The sequence below is a fragment of the Borostomias antarcticus genome (genome assembly GCF_949987555.1).
Source record: "Borostomias antarcticus genome assembly, chromosome: 22".
Classification (NCBI taxonomy): domain Eukaryota; kingdom Metazoa; phylum Chordata; class Actinopteri; order Stomiiformes; family Stomiidae; genus Borostomias; species Borostomias antarcticus.
Genome location: NC_140255.1, coordinates 16925418 through 16936887, shown reverse-complemented (window position 1 = coordinate 16936887; position 11470 = coordinate 16925418). Strand labels below are relative to the sequence as shown.

Genomic DNA, 11470 nt, shown 5'->3' with positions numbered 1-11470 from the left:
TCACTGAGACAATGACAGTGTAATAGCCCCCCCCCCCCCATCCTGTTATCCCCAACTGGAGCACGCATTACCCCCCTCTGACACTGAGGGAGGGGTGCATAAAGTAGGGGTTAGGTGGGGGTCGAGGGGGCTGCAAAAGATTAAGGGCTACGAGATTAAGTTTCTCAGATTTCAAACTTATAGGACACATAATAGTACACACACAGACGTATGCGTGTGTGTCCGTGCATGCATGCATGTGTGTGTGACAGTAGTGTGTCACTCTGTGTGACAGTAGTGTGTCACTCTGTCCCCGCCCCCTGCGCGTTCATAAACAGCAGAGCCTAAATGAGACTGGAATGTGCTAGAATGAATCACCGGACACAGTGGCCGGTTCTTCTCACTCCAACGAGCTGAGTCCACAATAAGAACGTTGAGTTGATCTGGACAGGGATGTGGAATGGAGAGAGAGGTGGAGGAGAAGTGGGAGGGAGAGAGGGAGGGAGGGAGGGGAGGGATGGAGAGAGGGAGGGAGGGAGGGATGGAGAGAGCGGTATATGCTTACAGGAGAAAGAAACATCTGTTCCACACACTCCAAAGCAGAGCGAGGGTGAGCTGATATACAATCCACTCTGTCAACACTCCTGCCTCAGTCTCCAGGTCCTACTACAACCCCCCCCCCCCCCCCCCCCCCCCCCCCCCCACACACACACACACACACACACACATACGCGCACACACACACATACGCCTGGGCTGGGATTCAAACCATTGACAAACCATTGACCATACGGTCATTAGTTGACCTGCTCTACCTCTGAGCAGTATTTTGTGGTACATTGAGGTATACTTTGGGAACTTTGAGTTCTTTAGGGTATTTTGTGATACTTTGTGGCATTTTAGGGTATACTTTGGGGTACTTTGGGTATATTTCCAGGCACTTTGGGTATTTTATGGTACTTTGTGGTATTTTGGGGTATACTTTGGGACACTTGGTGGTACTTTGTGGTTCTTTGTGGTACTTTGGGGTATTTAAGGGTATACTTGAGGGCACTTTGGGGCACTTTAGGGTATTTTGGGGTACTTTGTGGTATATTTCCAGATACTTTGGGGGTATTTTAAGGTACTTTGGGGTATACTTTGGGGCACTTTGCGGTATTTCGGGGCACTTTTGGGTATTTTGTGGTACTATGGGGTATTTTGTGGTTTTTGAGGGTATACTTGGGGGCACTTTGGGGTCTTGTGGGGTACTTTGCGGTATATTTCCAGGCACTTTGTGGTATTTTGGGGTATACTTTGGGGCACTTTGGGGAATTATGGGGCACTTTGGGGTATTTTGTGGTACTTTGGGGTATTTTGGGGTATTTTGTGGTACTTTGGGGTACATTTCCAGGCACTTTGGGGTATTTTATGGTACTTTGTGGTATTTTTGGGTATACTTTGGGGCTCTTTGGGGAATTATGGGGCACTTTGGGGTATTTTGTGGTACTTTGGGGTACTTTGGGGTATTTTGGGGTATACTTTGGGGTACTTTGGGGTACTCTGTGGTTCTTTGTGGTGATTAGTAGGACCCACAATTTAGCTTACTTTGTAGCTCAAAGTGTCCTGCTAAACAATTCCGGTTTTCAAATCTTACGGCGTTTTGTCGGTTTTAAACTTGGCTGGTAATTTTGACGATAGAGCTGCAATTTGGGATCCTGTAGGGGGGCTGCATTAACTCACATTCAAGCAACTCCTATGTACAGCTAACGTTGGTACAGTAATATGGAATTATCATACAATGACGAGGCATCGCTAATCAATATATATAGGGCAAAACTTCTCAGAATTGATGATTGATGATTTGTGGTCTTTTTTTTTTTTTTACTAAATATGCACACAACAAGCTGAAAATATGAAGGTAGACTCTCTATGATATGTAATTGTAGGGGAGTCGGTTACTTTTCCGTTGTAGTTTAAAATGTTGCTAGCACAAGCCCAGAAATCAGTCTTGTCGCAGCATTTGGGTGTTAAGACCGCCCCTCCCGAGTGTGGGAGTTAAAACCACCATATACTGTACGCTACGAAACTGGATCCAGGAGTAAACAACTCGGATGGCGCTGAGTGGGCGCACTCCGCATATTGCAATACTCCAGCTTGGACACGCTCGCCAGGAGGCTGCTGGTGGATTGCTCAAGGCTCGCAGCCCGCGCGCCTCTGTGCATTATGTATCAATGACATGAATCGAGATACTGTATGTCAACCTTCTGACGCCCTCCTGTGCGATTCTAATTGGCTGATTTACATTGATTTTTCTTGAATAAATCGGCTGTTTCCTGCTGTATCAGGTGCACTAGAAGTGGCCAGCACAGTGAGGTGATGTCAGTAGAAGTGGCCAGATCAGAGTGGGTGGTTCTCAGTCTCTTGTTGAGTTCCTGAAAACACAGGCATGACTGGAATGCCTTTCTCTCTGCCCCAAACCTGCTGGGGTTCCAACTCTGACAATGGAGCCACAATATCATACATGGGCCCGCACAGCTACTGATGATGTCCATTAGGTGAAGTGTTTTTGTTGGGATAGTTCATGATATATTACCAAGAGTTCCTAAGTAACTTTGAATTCACTTTGGAAATTCAAAGTTCAATTCTCCCTGAGAAAAGCAAATGGCTGAGGTTTAAAAGCTAGCCTCCATGTAGGAGACAGCAGGGCTGGGTTTAAAAGTAAACAACAAACAAAAGCATCTTTATCACACAGTGACAGGTGGAACAACACACACACACACACACAAAATGGCTGGAGCATCTACCGATGAAACTACTCTCTGCTCTTAACCCATCCCGACGTCCTTCCCCCAAGGGCAGCCAAGAGAAGACAATAGGCAGCATGCAGGGGACGCGCCCGGGGACCAACCAAGTGCTCCTTTCCGTCTTCGCCAGGGACGGACATCTGTTCTTCTGCATGTTTCTCGTATTTGGTTCTTTGGGAGGAAACCCTTGCGAACATGGTGATAACATGCAAACTCCACACGGAAAGACAAGAAGACCTTCTTGCTGTGCGGTGACAGTACTAGGTACTGCGCCACTGTGCTGTGCGTGAGTGATTTTGCGGTTCAGTGTCTTGCTCAAGGACACCTCGGCACACTCCGGAAGCTGGGATCGAACCGGGTTCCTTGCGACCCCCAGCCGGCCGCTCTATCAACTGAGCTACATTAGCTTCCATGTAGGAGACAGCAAGGCTGGGTTTTAAAGTTAGCCTCCACATAGGAGACAGCAGGGCTGGGTTTTATAATGCCTGCTTTTGATTCACGTTTGGAGAGGAGGTGGAGAGACCTTGACCTATAACTCATCACTGCTGTCCTCTCCTCCAACGGCTGGAAACGGTCCTGACAGAAATAGAAATGTGTATGTGGGGGGGGGGGGGGGGGGGGGTAGGAGAGTATGGGGGGGGGGTAGAGAGGGGGGAGGATGGGGGAGGTAAGGGTGAATGGGAGGGGGTATGGAGGGGTATGGGGGGTAGAGAGGGGGAGAGAGGCGGATGGGGTGGAATCTGAGCCCCAGCCATGTGTGTCACATATGTGCATTGCGCTGTTCACTAGCAGGACTCTGGAACACCAGTTTCCCTGAGAGAGAGATGGAGAAAGAGAGAGAGAGAAACAGAGACAGAGAGAGGGAGAATGAAAGGAAGAGAGAGAGAGAGAGAAACAGAGAGAGATGGAGGGAGGGAGAGAGGGAGGAGAAAGGGGGTAGAGGGGGGGAATACAACATGAACCACTTCAAATCCTCACAGCTCTCTCCTGCTAGCTGAAAACTGTTCCTGGAAAGAATGGCCCTTTGTTACACGGTCTATTGTTGTAGACGACTGCTTCGCCGGTCTGGGCTGAACGTGATGAAAGCCTGGCCTACTAGCATGATGGTGGTGTTTTAATGGTCAGGTCATAAATCAATGTGATTGGTCAACTGGCAGCTTGCTTTGACACCAATTACATGACCATGAACGGACCCCCAGGACGCCGCAGAGTGGTCAATGTTATGGTCAGTGTAATGATGATGGAGAGACATGGAGGTCTGGGCTATTGTTGTTGTATTGAAATTGAAGCTAGGGTGGGCAGTGCTTTGAGGAAGTCTGGATAAATACACCTCATACAGTTATTGCATGTCTTACAGTGAGGCCAAATCTTGTGTAGTTGATAGATAAGTTGAAGCCCCGCCTTCCTCCCTCAACTGTGGTTGGCCCTCGGAGGCGGAGTCTTCCAGGTATGGATAGTCTCGCGATACCAGACTTTTGAGATCCCCGCCTCCGAAAGTCTGGAGACATTGAAAACCGTCGCTAGAACAGCGCCGAAAACCAACGCTACCAATCAGAGCCACTGCCTACATCTCCAAAATGGTTAAAGACCCGCCTTACAATAAATAATGTCCTCCAAACAAAATGATGTCCTCAAAACATTCATCGCTCCATTAGGAAGAAACGTCCTAAAGACGTTGGATTGGTTCTGCCATGCAGGGGTTTTTTTTCCATCTCTTAAATTGTTTCCACCCACTTTTAGAAAAGAAACCTGGACGAATGTCGTCAGTCTCTAGTTGAGCGCAGCGTTTAGAGTCCGTCTATCCCAGAGCAGCATTAAGACACTGACTCGGGAGTCTAAGGTGTGGAACGCAGACTGTGTAAATGTACCTCCACCCTGGTGCTCTGGGTGCTTTAAACCCCCTGTCTCTGTTCCATAGGAGGCGCTTGTGTTCTCGTACGGGACGGGAGGCCCCGGGGTGCTTCCTCTGCACTGGGTGAGATTCTGTGGCTGCCTGCCTGTGTGTGTTTGTAGACTGAGACTGTCAGAGAGTGGTCCTCCACCCTACCCCCCCCCCCACCCACCCCAACCCCCCACCCCACCCCCCGTAGACCTGCAGTAGGATCCTGTTCTGTCTCCTCCACTGTGACCGCCGGCTGTGGTGATGTCATCAGAGCCGACACGCAGAACATGTAGCTTGATCTGTGCTCGGCAGATTCAGATTCCTGAACTCCTGACCTTTGCCCTCTCGTACTGTTTACCATGCACGAGTCATCCCCGCAGCAAATCATCAAACTACCGCCACCATGCTTTTAACGTGTGTGTGTATGTGCTTGTGTGTGTGTGTGTGTGTGTGTGCTTGTGTGTTTGGGGGGTTGGGGGGGCTCAAATGAGAGACTTTGATTTGAATCCCACTGTAATCCAAATAACCAATCATTTTCATTTACAGCACATGAATGTCTAACCCATGAAACACCTCCCCTGCCCTGGGCCTGCTGACCACTGTCTCTCCTCTCCTCCCCTCTCTCTCCCCTCCTCCCCTCTCTCTCCCCTCCTCCCCCTCTCTCTTCTCCCCTCCTCCCCCTCTCCCCTCCTCTCTCAGGGAAGTGACAGTGAGTACGAGGTGGACCAGAACCGCCAGAAGACCCACTCCTTCGTCAACCACTACATCAGCGACCCCACCTACTACAACTCCTGGCGCCGGCAGCAGAAGGGCATCTCCCGGGCCCAGGCCTACAGCTACACCGAGTCCGAGTCCGGGGACCCGGACCACGGCGCCGCCCCACCCCCCCTCCCCCCGCTGCCGCCCCTGCCCCCGCAGCTCGGCTCCCCCAGCCCCCAGCCCCAGGCCTCGCCCCAGGCCCCGCCCCAGTGCCAGGGCAGCCTGTTCAGGCCCAAGGGCAGCCGGACTCCCACCCCCACCTCCCAGCAGGGCTCCAACCCCCCTAGCCAGCACAGCACCCTGTACCGGCCCCCCAGCAGCCTGGCCCCCGGCTCCCGGGCCCCCATCGCTGGCTTCTCCTCCTTCGTCTGACGCTTCAGAGGGACGTCCCCAGGGGAGACCCAGCCTGTCTACAGGGAGACAACAGCCGCAGCAACAACAACAACAAACCCTGACGACGACGACAACAACAACAAACCCTGACAACAACAACAACAACAACAACAAACTCTAACAACGCGACCCTTCTTCTCCTGTCTGTCACGACTGGAATTATTATCCTGTTCTTTTCTCGAGTGTTATTTTTTCTTCTTGTTTTTATTTGACAGGTTTTGTTTAAGGATCATTCTGTATACAGGACTCCAAAGTAACAACATAGTGTTTTTCCTCGTGTGTGTGTGCCAGCATAGCCTTGTGTTCTCTCTCTGTTTAATCGAGGGACGGCTGTTGAGATACGGTAGTGATAGGATCTATTTTGCTTTCCTGGTTGTTTTGCTGCTTAAGCACTACTTGCATGCGTTTTTTAGTGTCATTTATTTTCTCCTTTTTTGTTGATACTGTGTACTACTTTACACGCATTTAAAAGCCGAAAAATATTTAAGGTTCTGTAAAAAGTCACCAGATGATATGAAAAAAAAAAAAATCTAATGGGAAAAAAAGTCCAATCGTGGAGCCGGTCCAAGCTTGGATAGCAATGACTAATTGGAGCTGATCAGCTAGAGGGACCAGGGGTGGATTCAGATTCCGATCTGATTCAGATTCAGAGGAACCAGAGGTGGATTCAGATTCAGATCTGATTCAGATTCAGAGGAACCAGAGGTGAATTCAGATTCAGATCTGATTCAGATTCAGAGGAACCAGGGGTGGATTCAGATTCAGATCTGATTCAGATTCAGAGGAACCAGAGGTGGATTCAGATTCAGATCTGATTCAGATTCAGAGGAACCAGGGGTGGATTCAGATTCAGATCTGATTCAGATTCAGAGGAACCAGAGGTGAATTCAGATTCAGATCGGATTCAGATTCACATTCAGATCGGATTCAGAATCAGAGGGACCAGAGGTGGATACAGATTCAGATCTGATTCAGATTCAGAGGGACCAGAGGTGGATTCAGATTCAGATCTGATTCAGATTCAGAGGGACCAGAGGTGGATTCAGATTCAGAAGGACCAGAAATGGATTCAGATTCAGATCTGATTCAGATTGAGAAGGACCAGAGGTGGATGAGTAGAAGTGGAGGGAGAGATGAGCTGGATGAAAGAGGGACTCGATGGTGGATGTGAGATGCCAGGATGGACGGACGGACGGAGCTGTTCACTCATCATATCCGGGTGCAGAGGAGTGTTCAGGTTCTCAGCCTGCTCTGTGGACGTCTGGCGGGTTTCAAGCTTACACACACACACACACACACACACGTGGGCCTGTCCTATCTCACCACCTCTGTACTGTGCCTCATGGCCTCCTGGGATATGAGGTGAGAGGTCAACTGTGTGTCACTGTTGACGTGTCGGTGTTGACGTGTCGGTGTTGACGTGTCTGCAAGTGTTTTTTTGAGGGTCCTTCGGAAGACCACGGAAGCTGAGACGATGGAGAGCTCTGACTGAGCCGGAGCAGAACAGAGTGGAGTGTGCTCTCTTCCCGACTGGGAGAGACTTCCTGTGGGCCTGGCGGGGGTGTGTCCAACTCCATCATTTACCCTGTGCGCCTGTGATGTCACGGCACCCCCCCCCCCCTCCCCCTCGTCCCTGCACATGCCAGTATGCGTTTGCCGTCGGAGCCAGGTGCCGTGTTGCAGAGACTCCCTGGTGCGGGGGGGGACCTCTCTCGCTGCCATCAATGACATCATCAGCAGGAGCCTTTGATACGGCGCCAGGAGATGAGGTCATGGAATTGTTGCCTCACCTGTTCCATTGTGCAATGAAGTCGTGCGGGACAATGCAGATGTGACTATGTGTGCCGAATACCAGAAGACTATCGTCTGTATGTGTGTGTGTGTGTCTGTGTGTGTGTGTGTGTGTGTGTGTATGTGTGTGTCTGTGTGTGTGTGCGTGTGTGTGCGTGTGCGCGTGTGTGTGTGAGAGATTCCTCTTCTTCAGTGTAAGCTTTGCAATGTGTCCACTGTGTCTGGATACAGAGACGGTCAGTGTGGTTGCTGTCGTGCACCTTGCCTGGGGGAGGGTTGCCAACCCCTCCCCCACTCGTATAAAAAGACAGACATGGTACCGAATCAGTGTTGTCACAGTATTCATCGTCCTCAAAATTCTCATCTGCTTTTTGCTCTGTGGGGTGAATTCACTGTACGCATACAAGCCTACCATGCTGAATATGAATGGATATGATCACAGTACATTTCCTAAATAAATTATTTTTCAATGGGAGTCCTGGTACTGAATGATAAATTGTATGGTGGAGGGGAGGTGGGGGTGATAACAGGAGAATAAGTGGGGAGGAGTAGAGGAGAGGAGGAGAAAGGAGGAGAGTAGAGGAGAGGAGAGGAGGAGAGAGGAGGAGTAGAGAGAATTAGAGGGGAGGAGTAGAGGGGAGGAGGAGAGGGGGGGAGTAGAGGGGAGGAGTAGAGAGGGAGAGTAGAGGGGAGGAGTAGAGAGGAGTAGATGGGAGGAGTAGAGAGGATGAGGAGAGGGGAGGAGTAGAGATGAGTAGAGAGGATGAGGAGAAGAGTAGAGGGGAGGAGTAGAGGGAGAGTAGAGGGGAGGAGTAGAGAGGAGTAGAGGGAAGGAGTAGAGAGGATGAGGAGAGGGGAGGAGTAGAGAGGATGAGGAGAGGGGAGGAGTAGAGAGGATGAGGAGAGGGGAGGAGTAGAGATGAGTAGAGGGGAGGAGTAGAGAGGATGAGGAGAGGGGAGGAGTAGAGAGAGGATGAGGAGAGCGGAGGAGTAGAGGGGAGGAGAGTAGAGGAGTAGAGGGGAGGAGAGTAGAGGGGAGGAGTAGAGGGAGAGTAGAGGGGAGGAGTAGAGAGGGAGAGTAGAGGGGAGGAGTAGAGAGGAGTAGAGGGAAGGAGTAGAGAGGATGAGGAGAGGGGAGGAGTAGAGAGGATGAGGAGAGGGGAGGAGTAGAGGGGAGGAGTATAGATGAGTAGAGAGGATGAGGAGAGGAGTAGAGGGAGAGTAGAGGGGAGGAGTAGAGAGGATGAGGAGAGGGGAGGAGTAGAGAGAATTAGAGGGGAGGAGTAGAGAGGAGGACTAGAGTGGAGGAGGAGAGGGGAAGGGTAGAGAGCAGAGGTGGGACAAAGTCATTGATTTGCAAGTCCCAAGTAAGTCTCAAGTCATTGTCCTCAAGTCCCAAGTCAAGTGCCAAGTCAAGACAGGCAAGTCCCGAGTCAACACTGGGAAGTCAAGTCCCAAGTCCTAAACTTTCAAGTCCTTTCGAGTCCATTTAAAGAGATGATCCAGGTTATAGTTATAGCCGTTAAGCACATGTAGTCATGTCTACTGTTTACGATAATGAGCCAGCCTCGGTTTCGAAAAGCTGGATCCTTCTCGACAATTCGCCTGCCGCTTCTAAATAGCATACTTTTTATTTGGGTTTGGGGGAAAGTAGGTAAGTCAGAAGGCCCAAGTCCAAGTTAAGTCACGAGTCATTGGTGTTAAAGTCCAAGTCGAGTTACAAGTCTTTTGACATTTTGTCAAGTCAAGTCTAAAGTCATCAAATTCATGACTCGATTCTGACTCGAGTCCAAGTCATGTGACTCGAGTCCACACCTCTGGTAGAGAGGATGAGGAGAGGGGAGGAGTAGAGAGGAGAAGTAGAGGGGAGGATTAGAGGAGAGGGGGGAGGAGAGATGATGTGATTCTGCTAGGAAGTGGTGGGGTGGGAGGTGGGAGAATGATGTCACCCCCGTGGTAGTCTGGAATAAAACGTTACAAAACATGGGCATAGGGGCGGATCCAGCGCCTACCTTTCAAATCCAGCTGCATTTGAACATGATATCATCAGGAGTGTATAGTCGGGACTAAACGAAAAATACATCCAGCGCAGAAAATAAGAAAACTGTAGCTAGACAACTGTGAGAAGTGTGTTAACATGGAAGAAAGTCCAAATCATGGATGTGCCAAATATGCCAAATCACGTGCCATTATGTGCCAAATATGTCAACAGCTCACACAAATGCAGGACTTGATAGAATAGTGGAAAGCTGCGGTCAGTGACCAATCAGAGGCCAAATCAGCCTCCCCGCACAGCCCACTATCTGCACGGGCCAATCATCCTCTTGCGCCTAAAATCCAATAATCTTTTGACTGGTGTCCACGAATATCATGTTTTTTTTCCCAGAAGCCTTTGCCGGAGCAAGAAAAGACACTGAGTACTAGAGGGTGTACTCAGATTACACCCGAGGTCACTGCGTTACAGTAGACACAACAATAATCGGAACAAAGATAAGTAAGTTTAGTAAGCTTTGTTTTCCAAACCAGTAGATAACAACGCACTATGCGGTATTTTGCATACAAGAGTGGTAGCCTGTCCTCAGATCAGTTGGGGAATACTGTGTGTACGAGGGATTTTAATGAGACCAAAATAAGACAGAAATGTTAATGAAACAGTCTTACTAAAGTTTCACTTAGGTTCACAGGGAGCTGCCATCTTGTTTATAACTTCCAGAGTGAACTGGGGGTCGAGTAGTACGAGTTTATGAGTGGAGAAAACAAGTCGAGAAGGGTGTTCCAGTTAAAACATAAATAACAACTTCCCGGGCCAAATAGAACACAGCATTACTGTAACCATGCGGAGAGTGAGGTGGTGTTACTGTAACCATGGTTAGAGTGATGTGGTATTACTGTAACCATGGGCAGAGTGAGGAAGGATGTCCAGTAAACGGTGGTATTACTGTAACCATGGTGATTTGTGATGTACACAGGAAATACCAAGGCAGAAGAGGGCGTGGCCACATTAACATTTTATGGCATGATCATTTTGAATGTTCATTTGCAACATTATTGGAAGCCACCGTCATTTCAAAAGACCCTTTTACACGTGAAGATGTGCGAAGATTCTGATCAGTATATCCTTGCATTCTGCAGAGGACAGAATGATGTGTGAAGTTTAAGTGTGTGTATTAATGAGTAAGTGTGTGTGTGTGTGTGTGTGTGTGTGTGTGTGTGTGTGTGTGTGTGTGTGTGTGTGTGTGGCATGTGTATGAGTGTGTTGGTGCTGGTGTGAATGTGTTCACTGTTCTATGTGTGTGTATATATGTCAAAGGTATCAGTGACCCATCAGTTGTGCTGTGAAATCCTACAGTACATGACCACACCTGTCTGCTACTGGTCAGTGGCTCAGTCAGTCAGTCAGTCAGTCAGTCAGTCAGTCAGTCAGTCAGTCAGTCAGTCTTTAACTTTAAATACACCACCAAATCGTGTGTATGATTAAATCATGGAGGGTGGACACAATAAAGTTAAAAACTCCATTGTGGTCGTCTCACAGTCAGAATGTCTTCGCCTCTTCAACCTCTCAGCTCCTTTTAGGGTGTTTTATATTTCTAGCCTCTGAGTCTGTTCTTTCTTTATGTTCTGTATGCTTTCCCCTCCTCCCTCCCTCCCTCCCTCCCTCCCTCCCTCCCTCCCTCCCTCCCTCCCTCTCTCCCCCTCTCTTCCCTCTACAGTATATCTCTCTCTCCCACGCATCAAACAAGCCAAACTAAACAGAAAGCCGAGGCTGCCAGGATGAGGGAACGCCGTTATGATTTAGTGATGTCACTGATGTGGAGGATAGACCTAAACGATACTCAATCACTCCTCAGCTCTGCTCTTGATAGACTTGTTCAAACTGCTC

The 11470-nt window shown here is 49.3% G+C and overlaps 1 protein-coding gene across 1 annotated transcript in view; it reads left to right on the top strand.

Moving 5' to 3' along the window:
• Positions 1-5778, top strand: part of sdk2b (sidekick cell adhesion molecule 2b) — a gene marked incomplete at both ends in the record, with an annotated part of 92828 nt that extends 87050 nt beyond the window's left edge. The window contains one exon of the mRNA XM_084455865.1: positions 5347-5778. Within this exon, the coding sequence (XP_084311991.1) occupies positions 5347-5778 (432 nt within the window). The remainder of the gene's footprint in view (positions 1-5346) is intronic.
• Positions 5779-11470: the final 5692 nt, after the last annotated feature.